This window comes from Temnothorax curvispinosus, unplaced genomic scaffold, assembly GCF_003070985.1.
Source record: "Temnothorax curvispinosus isolate PA1 unplaced genomic scaffold, ASM307098v1 QBEX01009010.1, whole genome shotgun sequence".
Lineage (NCBI taxonomy): Eukaryota > Metazoa > Arthropoda > Insecta > Hymenoptera > Formicidae > Temnothorax > Temnothorax curvispinosus.
Window position 1 is genome coordinate 90,152 of NW_020218790.1, and position 13,506 is coordinate 103,657.

The following is a 13,506-nucleotide window of genomic DNA, read 5'->3' on the forward strand; positions in this document are numbered from 1 at the left end:
TAAATGAAAAAGATGAAGATGCATAATTAACTTACAATAATTTATTAATAAGCAAATACATTAAGTTCGTCATAAGAAGTATTGTACCTATACTTGTTATTGTAAGTACTGTGCTTTCTCTGATATTTTTATTATGTGGCATGGAGTTCAATAAATAAAGTACAATTATATTTAAAATATATTGACCATCCAGGAAGAAGCAAGGCACAACATTGATAATTGCCAACCCTGCTGAAAACACTGTGATATATTTGCAAAGTAGCGCAAATGATTCAGGTAGTTTAGGATACAGGAATGAATACTTTGGCACCCAATCTGATACATCGACAGTCCTGTAAATGTCTGCCGGATGACCAACGAATAACACATCCTTGTCCATTTTCCTTTTTATTTGTATGATCTGCAGTTTTAAATTGTTTTAAAGATAACGACTTTATGTGAAAATCTATTCATTATAAGAGATATGTTACACATTTACTTCTACTTACCTTTGTCACATTGTCTAAAGAAGGTCTCATACAATGAGCATCTTGAGATAAACATTCGTGACTAGTTTGACAGAAATTCTGTGAATGATTAAGCATTGCCCTTACTGGAAGGCAAGAATGCGGAGGTAAATGAAGAGGAGCAGTTTGCGGTCCTTCAATATATTCGAAACACAGATTGCCATTTATTTCACTGTCGGTTGTACAACAATTCACAGCACCGTTTGTCTTCTGCTTAGCTGGAACTGACTCGTCATAGTCCTGAAAAATAGCATACGGATGCAACAAGAATTACAAATACTAGACGCTAAACGATGAAATCATAATAGTAAATGTCTTCTAAGAAAATTACCTGGATAAATGATTGCTTAACACAATAACCAGGAGCAGAATGCTGCACTGTGTGCACCATACAATCGTACCAATCCTCACTGTGTTTTACAGGACAATTGTTTAATTTATATATTACATCACGCTCCAAAAGACCAGTTGGTCCTAATACAGGCGAATTCTACAACAAATAGCAAAATAAAAATATAATATAAAAATGTATTTTAATAACTTTCTTTTGTTTTGATCACTTACAGGCAGAATAGTCTTCACATAAACCCCAGAGCCAACATTATAGAGCGGTGCCCACAGCCATGTGGAAAATACAAGAATTGCTGCAGCTATTGTAGCAAGAATAATATTATGCCAAATTCCTGCGCACGCAATACGTAATTGATTTCTTAATGGCAATGCAACTAATTGTTCATTGCTTATATGCACATAAGCTATTGGAATTGCGAAAACAATCAAGATTCCTAAACCAAATAGCTGTACATCTTCTCTCGCTGCAGCAAGGGCATGCCCTAGTTCATGAACTATACTACATATTGCTAATGTCGTTGCATAATAGCCAATTTCATTGAAAGGAACATCCACGCCTGGTAACTAAAACATAAAGAATTATCAAAGATTGTACAAAAAACTAGACTAAAGATATGAAAGATTCTTAAAATCTATTATTATGCTTAATTATATATCATGTTAAAAATTCAAATGTATTATAGTAAAAAGTATAAAGCTAAACTCTCGAATATATTAGTTCTTTTGCTTCTATAAAACCCCTGTGTACTAAAAATTATTGAAAAGTATCAGGCTCATAAATATATCTTTATTATAATCTACCATAGGTTCTAATATAACTCCTGAATTAGTGTCACTCGAGGATCCAGCTAGCCACATGTTGACCGTCATCTTCAAGATAATGACAACAGCTATTGGCAACAGTACAATGCTTATAAGGACACCCGCATTGAACCAAGCGGTCCAAAACCTGGAGCGATCCATTCCCCATTTTATTATTTTACGATTGAAAGCGGTCGTAAACCATTTCACTCTCAGTATCTGTATCTCCAGGCCGGTGTTCTCCAGGAAGTAGAGGTATGGAAAGTGCGAGCAGGACTGAAAAATGTGTCAGAAATTATCCTCATTGTGACGAATTTACACTCCACGTTACAAAATTACTTGAAAGTTTATGGCAAGAATTTTATGACAGAAAACGTGGATATCAGTGACAACTGGCAACTATAAATAACAATTCTCGAGTCCAGAGAATCCTCGCTCGTGTATTATAAACGTCATTTCATTCTAACGGGCCTTCTGCGGAACTTTCAAGCGTGAGGCAAGAGCGAAAGCGTGATACGAGAACCGTGTGATTTACCTTAAAAAGCGTATCAAAAAAAAATAGTGAGCAATGTATCAATGCTATCACAATTAAAACGCTCAAGGCATCCATTTCTCAGTTTATTTCAGCTTGCAATCCCGAATGCCGGTTTTCCCAGGTCTCCTTCATAACTACATCGCTGCGTCTCACAAAATGTTATCGAGAGAGAGTCACGCACACAAGCACCCTCTCTCTCTCTCCTAGGCGTCTAATGTATTCGATAATTATATCCCTAGACCGCGTTGCGGAATCTTCTCAAACAGTAAACAACGAATCCTCGGTGATAACACTGATAACGTGTTCGGTATTGCGTTATCGGTATCACTGCAAGCTTCGTCTATTTTTAGCAAAAACTTTGTAAACAAATGCTGTTAATTTATGTAAACGCTGATTTATTCGAAACATCGTTCACAGGCTTGACGGTATTTGCGTGACATCCGCAAAGGAGAGCTATTATCGTTTCTGATTCTGCGTCCTTTGCGGCCCACTGAAAGGCTGAAGACAGTGAAGACGCAAGATGCCTCTCAAATTTTGCATCTCCGCAACATTTCGCATAGGGAATTTCGCATACAAATGTGTGCGGCATACGAGCAGTAGTAGAGGCGCAACTAAAGCCGCACATCTTGACATATCTCGACGCGCCTTTCCGCGCGTTTACTAGCTGTCACTTTCACGCTACTTATCACTGACCGCGTAAAATTGTGCAATTTGATATAAATTTGTAATCGCACATCGTTCCGTATTCCGTACACGTGATACAGTTTTTCAGCCTGTGTGTGTGTGTGTATAATTGTACACATATATACATATATATGTATAAAACATGTCAGATCTTGTAGAGAATCAAGTTCAATCACTGCTTGCCGGACAAGCGCTGGAAAACGATGACATATGCAATGTACATACTCTCGTGAGTGACACGACAGGTATGTCGGGGCACCTTCGCACGGCATTCGTTTTCGTAATGTTTTTGCGAGGCCTCGAATCTTTTTCTTTTTTTATTCTCTCTTTCTCTCGTAAAGAGAAAGACTTGATACGACTGGGTCAATGTATGTTGCAGGTGCGAAATCAGGTCAACTAACAGCACACATTCCCATTTGCTTGAAAACGGTGACGTACGTAGTCGCCGCCGTTGTCATAAATGACCAAGGCGAGGTGTTAATGATGCAAGAGGCGAAGGCTTCTTGTACCGGAAAGTGGTACTTGCCAGCCGGTAGAGTGGAGAAGAATGAGAATCTCATAAGCGCTGTTAAGAGGGAAGTCCTGGAAGAGACGGGTCTGGTGATAGAGCCGTCAACTCTGATACTGGTAGAATGTGCCAATGGTACATGGTTTCGCTTTGTGTTCACCGGGGATATAGTCGGCGGTACTCTGAAGACACCCGATCAGGCAAATGAGGAATCGCTACAAGCGTGCTGGGTACGAAACATCAATGACTTGCCATTAAGGTCTAACGATATCATATACCTCCTGGACCGAGGCAAAAGTTACGTTTCGAATAATACCGTTCCGCAACATCCTCGCTTGATGCCCGTGTCCAAACCACATGCAAAACTATCGCTGAGATTAATAGTCACATCTAAAAAAAGGGCAACGTGAGTATTATGTTGTATACGATATCCAATAGAATTATAATTATCTTATATTTATGATGTAATTATATTTAAATTAACGAGGTAATACAATTTTTATGTATCTCTTGTTAATAGGAACAGATTACATGTGCTTATATCTGATACCGAACGATATAATCCGCCAATTTGTGAACTTAATCCAAATCGCAGTTTACTGTCAACTCTGCATAGCTTTATGACGGTAAGATATTAGAAGAGTATTATACTTCACGAATACATAAATATTATGTATATGAATTAAATAGATATACATGCAATATACATATATTGCATGTATTTTACAATAAAAAATTTTATGAAAATTAAGAAAATCCACTATTGTTACGTACAGAAACAATTACATAAATTATTCCTCAATTAAACAGATAAAAATATGTTTAATATGGAATATATTCATTTATTCATTTCCTTAGGAAATATTTGGAAACGATGTAGCACAGCATAAGCCACACGGTTTATTGTCTGTAGAATTTAGCAGTGGACAAGGAGGAGATGGTCTGTGCTTAACATTACTGGTATCCTTCAAATTACCATTGGAAGACGTACCTATAATCGGGAAATATATTTGGCATGAACTTTCTGAAAACGTAGCAGAAAGTCTTGCGGCCCGTCTGCCGCGGAACATGACTGTCCCTTTGAAGGTCGTACGTTAATTGCATACATGTTTTATTAAGCAATTATTTTGCTTAATAAAAATGAACAGTATAACAAAACTCAGAGATTTTTTTTTACTAAAATCAAGTTTATAAATGTTAACATTGTAGTTACCCTAGTCTACACCAATGACTTTATAACAGATAACATTCCATACTTTTATCTAATATAAATAAGCTAATAATTACGTGACAAGACACTAAAGTATTAATCTTCTGACGATACAGTAACATATTGAAATCAAGTTCTTCTTTTTAAAAATTTAATCCATTTCTAGTATAAAGTAATTATAAATTATAATGCGTTAAACGATATATGAATATAATAATAGTATAATAAAAATCTCACACGGTATATGTTGACACATTATTATGATATGTATATTTGAAGCTCAAATTTGATAGATAATTATATAATTTAAATTAAATTGTATATATATACTTATAACTATGTAAAGAAATTATTAAAAGCAAGGTTTATTAGTTTGTTTAAAAATTTATTATTAAATTACTACATTACTACATAAAAATGTTTAGAAATGTTGCATAGATTTGAAACTTTATATTCGTATATGCGATCAAAAGTTACATAGTTTTTAAACATATCGTTTATGCAAATTATCACTCGATCAATACCTGCTGTATAAGCAATGTAAAAAATTAAAAAGAAGTTTATATTAATAAATTAGCAAATTTATTAAAATAAACTTCATAACAATAAGAAATAAATATAAAAGGTAACAAAAGTTTTAAGGAGCAATTTATCACTTATTAGATAGCAAATTGCACATATGAGCTCAAAACAAGATTTATACTATATTTTTGTTATTTTTATACATGCTTTATATAGTCAAAATATATATCCTAATAATTATTATAATAATTTACTTATTTAACTCAAGGGCTATTTAAGTCTGATATTATTGATTATAAAAAGTACTTGTATAAACAAAAATAATTGAACAAGAAATAATGAATATGTTAATTATTTATATAAATAAATGGTGGAAATTTTTTTATGAAAGTATTGTTTTACTGTCCTTTGATATCCTATTTTAGTAACTCAAAATCATCACAGATCATTTATAATCATATACCACTTGATCTTAAATAAGTCTACGTAAAATGTTTTATGTAATAATGTTACATTTAAAATTCAGGAAGACTATCATGTAATAACGGTTTGAAAATGAAAAACTATTCGTTGCCTTTGCCTCTGTAAAAATTTCTCTTTTGCAAGAGCATTGAATAAAAAAATACTAAAAACATAATATTTAAAAAAATCCGTAATATGCAGGATGTTATTTGTAACTTATTACAAATCAATATCTATCAATCTAATTATTAAAAAACTTTGGATAATAGTTCAACAAAACCTCTTAAAGCCTAAAAAATTAATTTTACATTTTTAAAGAAATTGGATACAACAGATAATGCATACTTTCTTATTATTAAGGCATCAAGAATTTTTTGGTTAGTGTCTTTGACAGTAATATCAACTTGTAACAAATTATATAACTCATCCTGCTTAATAATAATCGTGTATACCTTCAACTAGAAGAAGATGTTAATCTTCCCATAGTGTTTAATACAGTATCTTCTGTACTTTCATTCTTTATAGGAACCACATTACTAGCATTATGGATTAATTTAATGTCATCATTGAGCGTTAAAGACACATTATTTAAATAATTTGAAGAAGCGGTAGTATTAACATCTGTGCCAGTATGCAGTATATGCTTTTGATTGTTTTCACAGTCAGTTGCATTTGTGTCTGTATTTACAGGATGTTTCTTCATATGAGTCGTTAAATTGCCGCTGTGATAAAACTCCTTCCCACAAATTTTACATTGAAATGGTTTAATACCGGAATGTATCCTCTCGTGTATCGATAAGTTACCGCTGTGCCTAAATTCTTTACCACACACGTTACATTTGTAGGGCTTTACGCCTGAGTGAGTTCTTAAGTGAGTGGAGAGATTTCCACTATGGCTAAACATTTTTCCGCATATCTGACAACCGTACGGGCGTTCACCCGAATGCGTTCTCATGTGTATAGCCAGGTTCCCACTGTGCGTAAAACACTTTTCACATTGACTGCATTTATATGGCCTCTCCCCATTGTGTGTTCTCATATGTATAAATAAATTGCTTTTGTGTCCAAATTCCTTGAAACAAATCTCACATATACATTTTAACTTTTTTCCTGTACCAGGCTCCGTGGAACTTTTAGATGGTCTCCCAATACGATGAGTTTTCACAAGCGATTCCACTGTTAATGTCTGACTGATGTCTCCTACATTCTGCAAAGCTTGCGATTTGTTTTCTTGTACTATGCCAACATTGCTTGTACTCTGGTCACACTGGTTATTCGTCTGCATTTGATCGTTGCCATCCTCTTGATCAGCTGGATAGAATACACCGTTTTGTACGTAATCCTTCATATATGACAAGCTCCCAGCTTCCTATAAAACGGAAATGTATAAAATTCAATATAGTAAGGTTGCTTGTCAAAATTGTTAAATGAAAGTTGCCCGCATAACAATATATAGTTACCTCCGCCTGGAACATGGCTTGTTGATCATGCATCTCGTTCTTCGGAGGTATCTCGTTCGACAACTGCGTCTGCTCCCAAAACTGAGATAACTGACGGTGCTTGTACTCAACATCCTGATTGATAAAAGGATATAAGGAACTGTCTGAACTGTTAATCCTATTACTGGCATTTGCATCCTCTACAGTTGTACATTCGTGCTTTATTTGTATCGGACTAAACATCTGTAAAACATTGACAGATTCAGGAAGCAGGAAACATTAATATTCATGTCAGCGCACCACAGTAATATGAGCATCTCCATTTGCTACTAATTACGACTAGTGTTTGATGCGTTAAAGTCATATAATCGCGGCACACCAACATTTTCATTTGAACAATCGTCAACAAGGGCCTCGGCTGGGGAAATATCAGTCGCGAATACTCCTAGTTCCGGTGAGCTTGAGGAATAAAAGTGTCATAATTGACACACGCTTCCTACTCAATATGTACGATAGTGCGAGACTTATTTGTCAGCCCACATTGCTGACAGGGATCTCTAATGACTCCAATCCCTTTGTCCCAAAGCCATTTTTTTTATTAAATATTCAAACGCCACCTATACTTGGAAAATAAAACTGACTGAACTGAGAGAAGGAAGAAGGAAGAGCGAGAGCGGCAATCGCTGGATCTGCAGCGCTAACCAGCGCTATAACGATGACGTCAGACAACATGTATGTACGACATCGATATTTCAGGTATTCCCGTAAAGTCGCGACCTACTTTACTGGCCGAAACCGCGCGGCCGGTAACTTTCGATGGCGCCACCGTTCGCTCGACGAAACGCGATAAGAGCCTCGAAGGGGATCGCATCGCAAGCGTTTCTTCTTCTCCCGCTTCTCCCTTCTCGCGCCTGGGTCGGCTGGGTCCCGTTTCCTCGTCGCAGCAGCCATCGCAGAGTACACGTACGTTCTCGTCCGACGCGACGTAGCCTCCGCGATATATTTGCAATCGCTGCACCTTCTTACACTTTCTGCAGCCGAATATCGGAGGTGCAAAAGGTGCAACGGAATAAAGCGCGAAAATAAGATAACGCGTCGTGCGACGAGAGAAAAGGCTTTTGCCGATTCGGCTGGGATTGCAGGTGAGGAAAAAGCCTTGGGCCGACCGAGCCCCACGGTTGTACGCTCAGCGACTTCGTGGCGTCGTTCCGTCGGCGAAAATGCAAGGCTGCTTTAATCGCGACGAAGAGGGCAAGGTGATCATAGACAGCAATGGGTTTGTTACGATCACATGCGAAGGTAATGGTAAAGGTAATAGAGCAATCACGATGGATCATATGACACGTATATGACATATTCTACTTTTCTATTGCACAACGCTCATCGTTTCTTTTGCTATATAATGTCTGTGAGCAATAAGTAATGTCAATACAAAAGTAGACGAAAGTAGACTTGTAGACAAACATTAATAACGTGTATATGTTTACAGAGGAAAATGTGGTTTTCCAACTTCATATATCGGAGATTGACGACAAGTCGGAACAAATGTGCTTCAATGTCAACGGCAAAGATGTAACCATCGATGTCGTTCCATGGGAGATGGCTGATAATGATTCTGAGAGTGAGAAACAGGCAGACAAGTCCAAGGAGCCTGATAAGGCCGGCACACCAACGACGAGTAAAGGTGGGAATGCAATTTTCCCTTGGTGCGACGCCTCGACAAAGATTTTTCTGAAGGAGTATAAAGAGAAGAAAGAATTGGTGAGGAATCGGAAACTGAAAAACATGAAGAAGGCGTATCAGGAGATAGCCAAAAATTTGATGGAGAACGGCTTCAGTGTATCGCCTCTGCAAGTGGAAAACAGATACAAAACGCTCAAACGTGCTTACAAGAACATGATGATACACAACAGGAGAAACGGCAGGGGAAAGTACATCTGCAGTTACGAACAGTGAGTTTGTTTCTAAATTTCTACAGGTTGATACCTAATCGTCGATTCACATGTTAAATGTGCTTACAGAGACCTGGACGAAATCTTTTCGTCTGATTTATATGACACGGAAATGAATGGTGACGATGACTCAAAGGCAGGGTAAGTTGTAACTTATCAGGGTATAAAATTATTTACTGATTAACTATTATCACTATTAATTCAAATATTTCTTACAGATCCATGATGATTGCCAAAAGCAGTGGTACCGAGACGGCACATAATTTGAAAGCCACTCAGCATAATGCCAGATTGGAAGCTCAGAACGTGAAAATAATTGAGAATCTGCAGAGCTGTCAGCGTTTATTAAGAAATTTAATCAGCAGGATGGACAACAAGAATAAAAATTCTAATTATATGCGAAATGGAGTCTTGCAAGTATGCATGGAGATGCGGGATATGCAGAAGGAAGAATTTGCACGCGCGGAGGAACATAGAGAGAAGGCCAATACTCAGAGAGAGATAAGAAACAGTTTATTGGAAGAAATTGTAACGATTCTCAAGTCTGGGAAGGACACGTAATACGATCGACAAGCACACGAGCTTGTTTGCATCCTCAATAGTTACGAAATAACAGAATTTATTTATTCTATTAAATGCGAAAAGCGATGACTTGTTGTATATTTTTATAATTTTAAACACATAACTAATGTTTTTTAACGCGTTGTCTGCCCGGGTTTATTCCGTGTACCACGCAGTAGAATATTATATAATACCGTAGAAAGTTTTCATGGGGATATAATGAAATACTGTGTAATATGATTACAAGGCTGCATCGTGCAGTTACTATGTTGAATAACACATTTTTTACTTTATATTGTTATTAAGCTATGTATGTTGGGATTTTATATGAAATAGTGTGTCCATATAAATGACATACATAACAAAAGATGTTTTTATAAGTTTTAAAAATGTTCGATAGTGTCAGGATAACACTGAAAAGTTAGGCATTGGTCACGGAAGATAGACTACTATGGGTGCATTCGGGGAGACGCTATTAACGCTATAAACGCAAACGCTATGAACTTCGTTCGAAGAGCCAATAGCGCGACAGCGATAGCAAGCTCCCCGAACGCAGCTTAAGCGCCAATAGTATTTCATGCCTCACCTCGAAAATAATAGCGAAAATAGCGCGAGTGATGACGTCACGCTGCCTTTACAGTGACGTCATCATCGTATATCACAGCGCCACAAAGCGTCTCCTCGAACAGTTTTGGACGATAATTGTGCTAATAGCGTGCTCCCCGAATGCACCCTATCATCATGGCAGTCAACGTGTTAATTTATCTAGCGAGCCAATCTCAAATAAAAATGTACATATTGATGAAAAGTAAAAAGATGTTCATCATCTGTGTAAAAACCCGAACATACATGAAGAACTGAACCTGGGACCCGTCCGCTACAAGTCGACTGCTCTCACATGTCACTCCCAATTTAAGTTTCTCTGAATTAATTGTGTAATAATAATGTTAATTATTAATTAAGGAGTTAGATAATTAAAAGTTAAATGGCATAATTGTAATTAAGATTGAAATTCTACAAATCCAAAAGTTATCTTTTACGATTGTGTATATTAATATTGAAGAATATATTAATATTTCTGATATTGTTGAAGTGTTCTGGTACCTTGAACTTGTAACTGTACAAACTATTATCTAATTAATTCTGTAAAGTATATATGTTCGTGGAAGGGAGGGCAAGATAATGTAAAAATGTTCCTAATTCATCTTTATTTGACTCTACTCTGTCTTCCAACTCCAGCATCTCCTGCGTCACGTTAACGGTGACTCGATGATTTTTTGTAAAGCGTCGCCTATCGAAAAGATCGTGTCTAATAGGAGAGAGGCAGAATCTGACGCAATCCTTGCTGCGCGTGGAAATAGCACGGACACGAACCACCAAAGACCGACAATATCGAAAAGTGGATGTAATAGCACGGACATGAACCAAATTCATCGACAGTGTCGAAAAGTGGATGTGACTCGTAGTTCCGATTCCTGAAAGTGGATGTGTGGCGCTACTGTACGGCCTAGCAAAGCATTTGTTGATCTGACATCTGACGACACGACAGTCTTCTCATAATTGATCTCAACGAGCACACAACTTGTTTACAAAAAGTAGGGACGAAGAAAATTGGTCTGTGTCTTGATTAAATGCTGATAACAGTGTGTTCTTGCATCGTGTTGCGTCACATTTGATCACATTCCTCTTCGTTTTTGTTTACAATGACATAATCGATGTGTCAGAAAAATAGCGTTTGAACCAAATGCTATTCTCGATATACTTGAGGCTACTTTTCCTGAGAAGCTGCTAAAAAATTGTCTACGATCTACGACGCGTATTTGTTATGTTACGTGGAATACGTATGTTGATTTGTTCAACAATCCGTCACGTGTCGCAAAAATTATTGGAATAAAGGCAACTCGTATCTCTCGTATGAATGCATAAGTAAAATATGCCTGGAGGCAGGCGAAACACTGTCAATCGGACTGGACCGACTGCCAGATCCGGTGGTAGTAACGTTAGTTCTATCAATACTAATGGAAGAAGCAACAGCGGAGAAAGAGCGAGTGCTAATGGCGCGGACGATAAAAGACTTGACGAGATTTACAGCGGACGATCTCTGGCACCGAAGCACATTCCTATACCCGCGGTACCAGTCGACAGGCAGTTGAACTTCGAAGCTTTATCCTTGATCGTCTCGATCATTGCGGCTTGTCTGCAACTGCTCAATCTATACAGAACCGTGTGGTGGCTACCAAATTCCTACAATGGTTATAGTATGGTATATTGTATTTGTATTAAACATATGAAACTAGATTTATGTTTGTAATTTCAAAGAAGATCATTATATTGTATTGAGAAAAATTGTAAAGAGTTCTCCAAGTTGTCTTCTTTCCTGTTTCAGAACTTCTATCTGATAGATCCTTACCTACTTGTATTTATTTTTACTATGGTGGCATATAGATTCCTTTACAAGTTATTACGTAAGATCATTGATATTTCATTGCCAGTTCGGTCAGTACCCGCAAAATTGGTGATCCGAAACATTATAAGGTTATTAGCAAACCTTATTGTATGTGATTTACCACACAGTAACTCATGAGGTTTATAATAATATCAGGATACTTTAACATTTGTGTAATTTTTATTTCAGGTTGTCTCTAGGAGTTGTTGTACAGAGTGTGCTAAGCTGGTGCATCTATCATATGACTGAGAGATATGACCCTATGAAAATTATTTATTTATTTTTGCCGTGAGTATCTCTTTATTATGTAAAAGTACATTTAAATATATATTAAATGATATACTACATGTATACATTCTCTGCAATAAAAATTAAAAGACTAAATCGCTTATGACATCCATTTGTTCCAGAAGTTTATCAGTGTATTTTATGTTTGGAGTAAAAACAACACTGTTTTTCTTCAACGATATATTTCTTGATATATGGGGAAAAGAAGAGCAGAAAACGAAGTATGTATTAGGTACGTATTATCATACATATCGATTGTATCTTATTTATTCGTAGTGTTCATTTCTAAAGTCTAATGGTGTGTTATCACTTTTCTGATATGCAGACAAACCTTTGCACAATTGCTCATTAAACGCATCGGCCATTAGAGCAGAAGTGTCCACTTTGAGAACCGATTTTAACCAACGATTAAGACGAGCTTTATTTTCGTCTTCCATTAGCGCGTACGTCTGTGGGGTCGCGCCTATTATTTTTGTACCTCCGCATTTACATTATAATGAATTATGGGTGGTACAGCATGTAATCTTATTTTGGCTCGGAAGGATATGTGCGTACTTTGCTCAGGTTTATCCCTTTAGGCGAGTATATTCCTTTGTAATATAAGAACTGTAGTATAAGAACTGTCTGCCATAATCATTAAAATATGTAATCAACTTTTAGATATTGCGACGAACTACATAGAGCAGCGATGCATTTGGGCCGATGGGTCAAAGTAGAAAATCGCAATAATCACATTTATGCCCAACCGTGGAATGATGCGGTATTGTGGCCTCACGGGTCGATTGTAAGGCACAATCGAGAAATTTATCGTTCTGAAGGTTTGTGCACAGCAGCGGAACCGGGTAATCTATTTCACTCTAAATTTTATGTACGTAATTTCACTTTATCGAATAACAAGAAATTATTAGACTCGACACTAATTATTATATGTCCCACAGAGTGTATTTAATAACCGAGTAACGCTCCTAAGTCTGATACTGGCATTGCAGTTATTGTTGGTGAACATACAATTATTTATTTTATTAGGCGTGACCGAATGGTATCAAATACTGTCGACGATATTATTATTAGTTATACATTACTATACTTTGTTCAAAATGGCTAGAGACTTTTTAATATCCTGGAAAGTGTACCGTGCTGAACAAATAATTCAAGAGAAGTCTCAAATGGTTGTACATTCAGTTGCTCAATAAAATGCAACGTGATTTATGCAATATTTATTTCATATTATTTTCCATATA

The 13,506-nt window shown here is 36.6% G+C and overlaps 5 protein-coding genes across 6 annotated transcripts; 3 read left to right on the forward strand and 2 right to left on the reverse strand.

Annotated features, from left to right (window-relative positions):
• Positions 1-21: 21 nt before the first annotated feature.
• On the reverse strand, positions 22-2,680 carry LOC112458598 (membrane-bound transcription factor site-2 protease). Its single transcript, XM_025022322.1, has 6 exons — positions 2,194-2,680; positions 1,659-1,934; positions 1,071-1,421; positions 838-996; positions 489-746; positions 22-400 (listed from the first exon to the last, which is right to left on the reverse strand). Exons 1-6 carry the CDS (start codon positions 2,266-2,268, stop codon positions 32-34), a joined length of 1,488 nt encoding a protein of 495 aa, XP_024878090.1. The 5' UTR covers positions 2,269-2,680; the 3' UTR covers positions 22-31.
• Positions 2,681-2,781: 101 nt separating this feature from the next.
• On the forward strand, positions 2,782-4,880 carry LOC112458599 (8-oxo-dGDP phosphatase NUDT18). The gene is made up of 4 exons (XM_025022323.1): positions 2,782-3,122; positions 3,257-3,791; positions 3,906-4,011; positions 4,244-4,880. The coding sequence occupies exons 1-4, from the start codon at positions 3,020-3,022 to the stop codon at positions 4,481-4,483; spliced, it is 984 nt and encodes a 327-aa protein (XP_024878091.1). The 5' UTR covers positions 2,782-3,019; the 3' UTR covers positions 4,484-4,880.
• Positions 4,881-6,028: 1,148 nt separating this feature from the next.
• LOC112458582 (zinc finger protein 37-like) lies at positions 6,029-7,638 on the reverse strand. The gene is made up of 3 exons (XM_025022290.1): positions 7,402-7,638; positions 7,040-7,261; positions 6,029-6,948 (listed from the first exon to the last, which is right to left on the reverse strand). The coding sequence occupies exons 2-3, from the start codon at positions 7,259-7,261 to the stop codon at positions 6,034-6,036; spliced, it is 1,137 nt and encodes a 378-aa protein (XP_024878058.1). The 5' UTR covers positions 7,402-7,638; the 3' UTR covers positions 6,029-6,033.
• Positions 7,639-7,944: 306 nt separating this feature from the next.
• Positions 7,945-9,979, forward strand: LOC112458583. Its single transcript, XM_025022291.1, has 4 exons — positions 7,945-8,329; positions 8,508-8,970; positions 9,040-9,111; positions 9,189-9,979. Exons 1-4 carry the CDS (start codon positions 8,239-8,241, stop codon positions 9,529-9,531), a joined length of 969 nt encoding a protein of 322 aa, XP_024878059.1. The 5' UTR covers positions 7,945-8,238; the 3' UTR covers positions 9,532-9,979.
• Positions 9,980-11,070: 1,091 nt separating this feature from the next.
• LOC112458601 (transmembrane protein 39A) lies at positions 11,071-13,481 on the forward strand. 2 transcript variants are annotated; one of them, XM_025022327.1, is made up of 7 exons: positions 11,071-11,794; positions 11,918-12,066; positions 12,167-12,265; positions 12,388-12,497; positions 12,591-12,843; positions 12,926-13,133; positions 13,204-13,481. In XM_025022327.1, the coding sequence occupies exons 1-7, from the start codon at positions 11,465-11,467 to the stop codon at positions 13,456-13,458; spliced, it is 1,404 nt and encodes a 467-aa protein (XP_024878095.1). In that variant the 5' UTR covers positions 11,071-11,464; the 3' UTR covers positions 13,459-13,481. The 2 variants fall into 2 exon arrangements, with proteins under 2 accessions (XP_024878095.1, XP_024878096.1); XM_025022328.1 differs by having other exon boundaries at positions 12,391-12,497.
• Positions 13,482-13,506: the final 25 nt, after the last annotated feature.

Bases quoted from the DNA above. Each gene is read 5' to 3' on its own strand.
- LOC112458598 (XM_025022322.1), bottom strand. From the start codon at position 2,268: ATGGATGCCTTGAGCGTTTTAATTGTGATAGCATTGATACATTGCTCA. The intron at 1,422-1,658 runs GTAGATTATAAT...TTTATGTTTTAG, and splicing joins GAGTTATATTAGAACCTATG to TTACCAGGCGTGGATGTTCC. The intron at 401-488 runs GTAAGTAGAAGT...TTAAAACTGCAG, and splicing joins CTTTAGACAATGTGACAAAG to ATCATACAAATAAAAAGGAA.
- LOC112458599 (XM_025022323.1), top strand. From the start codon at position 3,020: ATGTCAGATCTTGTAGAGAATCAAGTTCAATCACTGCTTGCCGGACAA. The intron at 3,123-3,256 runs GTATGTCGGGGC...TGTATGTTGCAG, and splicing joins TCTCGTGAGTGACACGACAG to GTGCGAAATCAGGTCAACTA. The intron at 4,012-4,243 runs GTAAGATATTAG...TCATTTCCTTAG, and splicing joins CTCTGCATAGCTTTATGACG to GAAATATTTGGAAACGATGT.
- LOC112458582 (XM_025022290.1), bottom strand. From the start codon at position 7,261: ATGTTTAGTCCGATACAAATAAAGCACGAATGTACAACTGTAGAGGAT. The intron at 6,949-7,039 runs GTAACTATATAT...TCCGTTTTATAG, and splicing joins AAGCCATGTTCCAGGCGGAG to GAAGCTGGGAGCTTGTCATA.
- LOC112458583 (XM_025022291.1), top strand. From the start codon at position 8,239: ATGCAAGGCTGCTTTAATCGCGACGAAGAGGGCAAGGTGATCATAGAC. The intron at 8,330-8,507 runs GTAATAGAGCAA...ATATGTTTACAG, and splicing joins ATGCGAAGGTAATGGTAAAG to AGGAAAATGTGGTTTTCCAA. The intron at 9,112-9,188 runs GTAAGTTGTAAC...TATTTCTTACAG, and splicing joins GACGATGACTCAAAGGCAGG to ATCCATGATGATTGCCAAAA.
- LOC112458601 (XM_025022327.1), top strand. From the start codon at position 11,465: ATGCCTGGAGGCAGGCGAAACACTGTCAATCGGACTGGACCGACTGCC. The intron at 12,498-12,590 runs GTACGTATTATC...TCTGATATGCAG, and splicing joins GAAAACGAAGTATGTATTAG to ACAAACCTTTGCACAATTGC. The intron at 12,844-12,925 runs GCGAGTATATTC...ATCAACTTTTAG, and splicing joins GCTCAGGTTTATCCCTTTAG to ATATTGCGACGAACTACATA.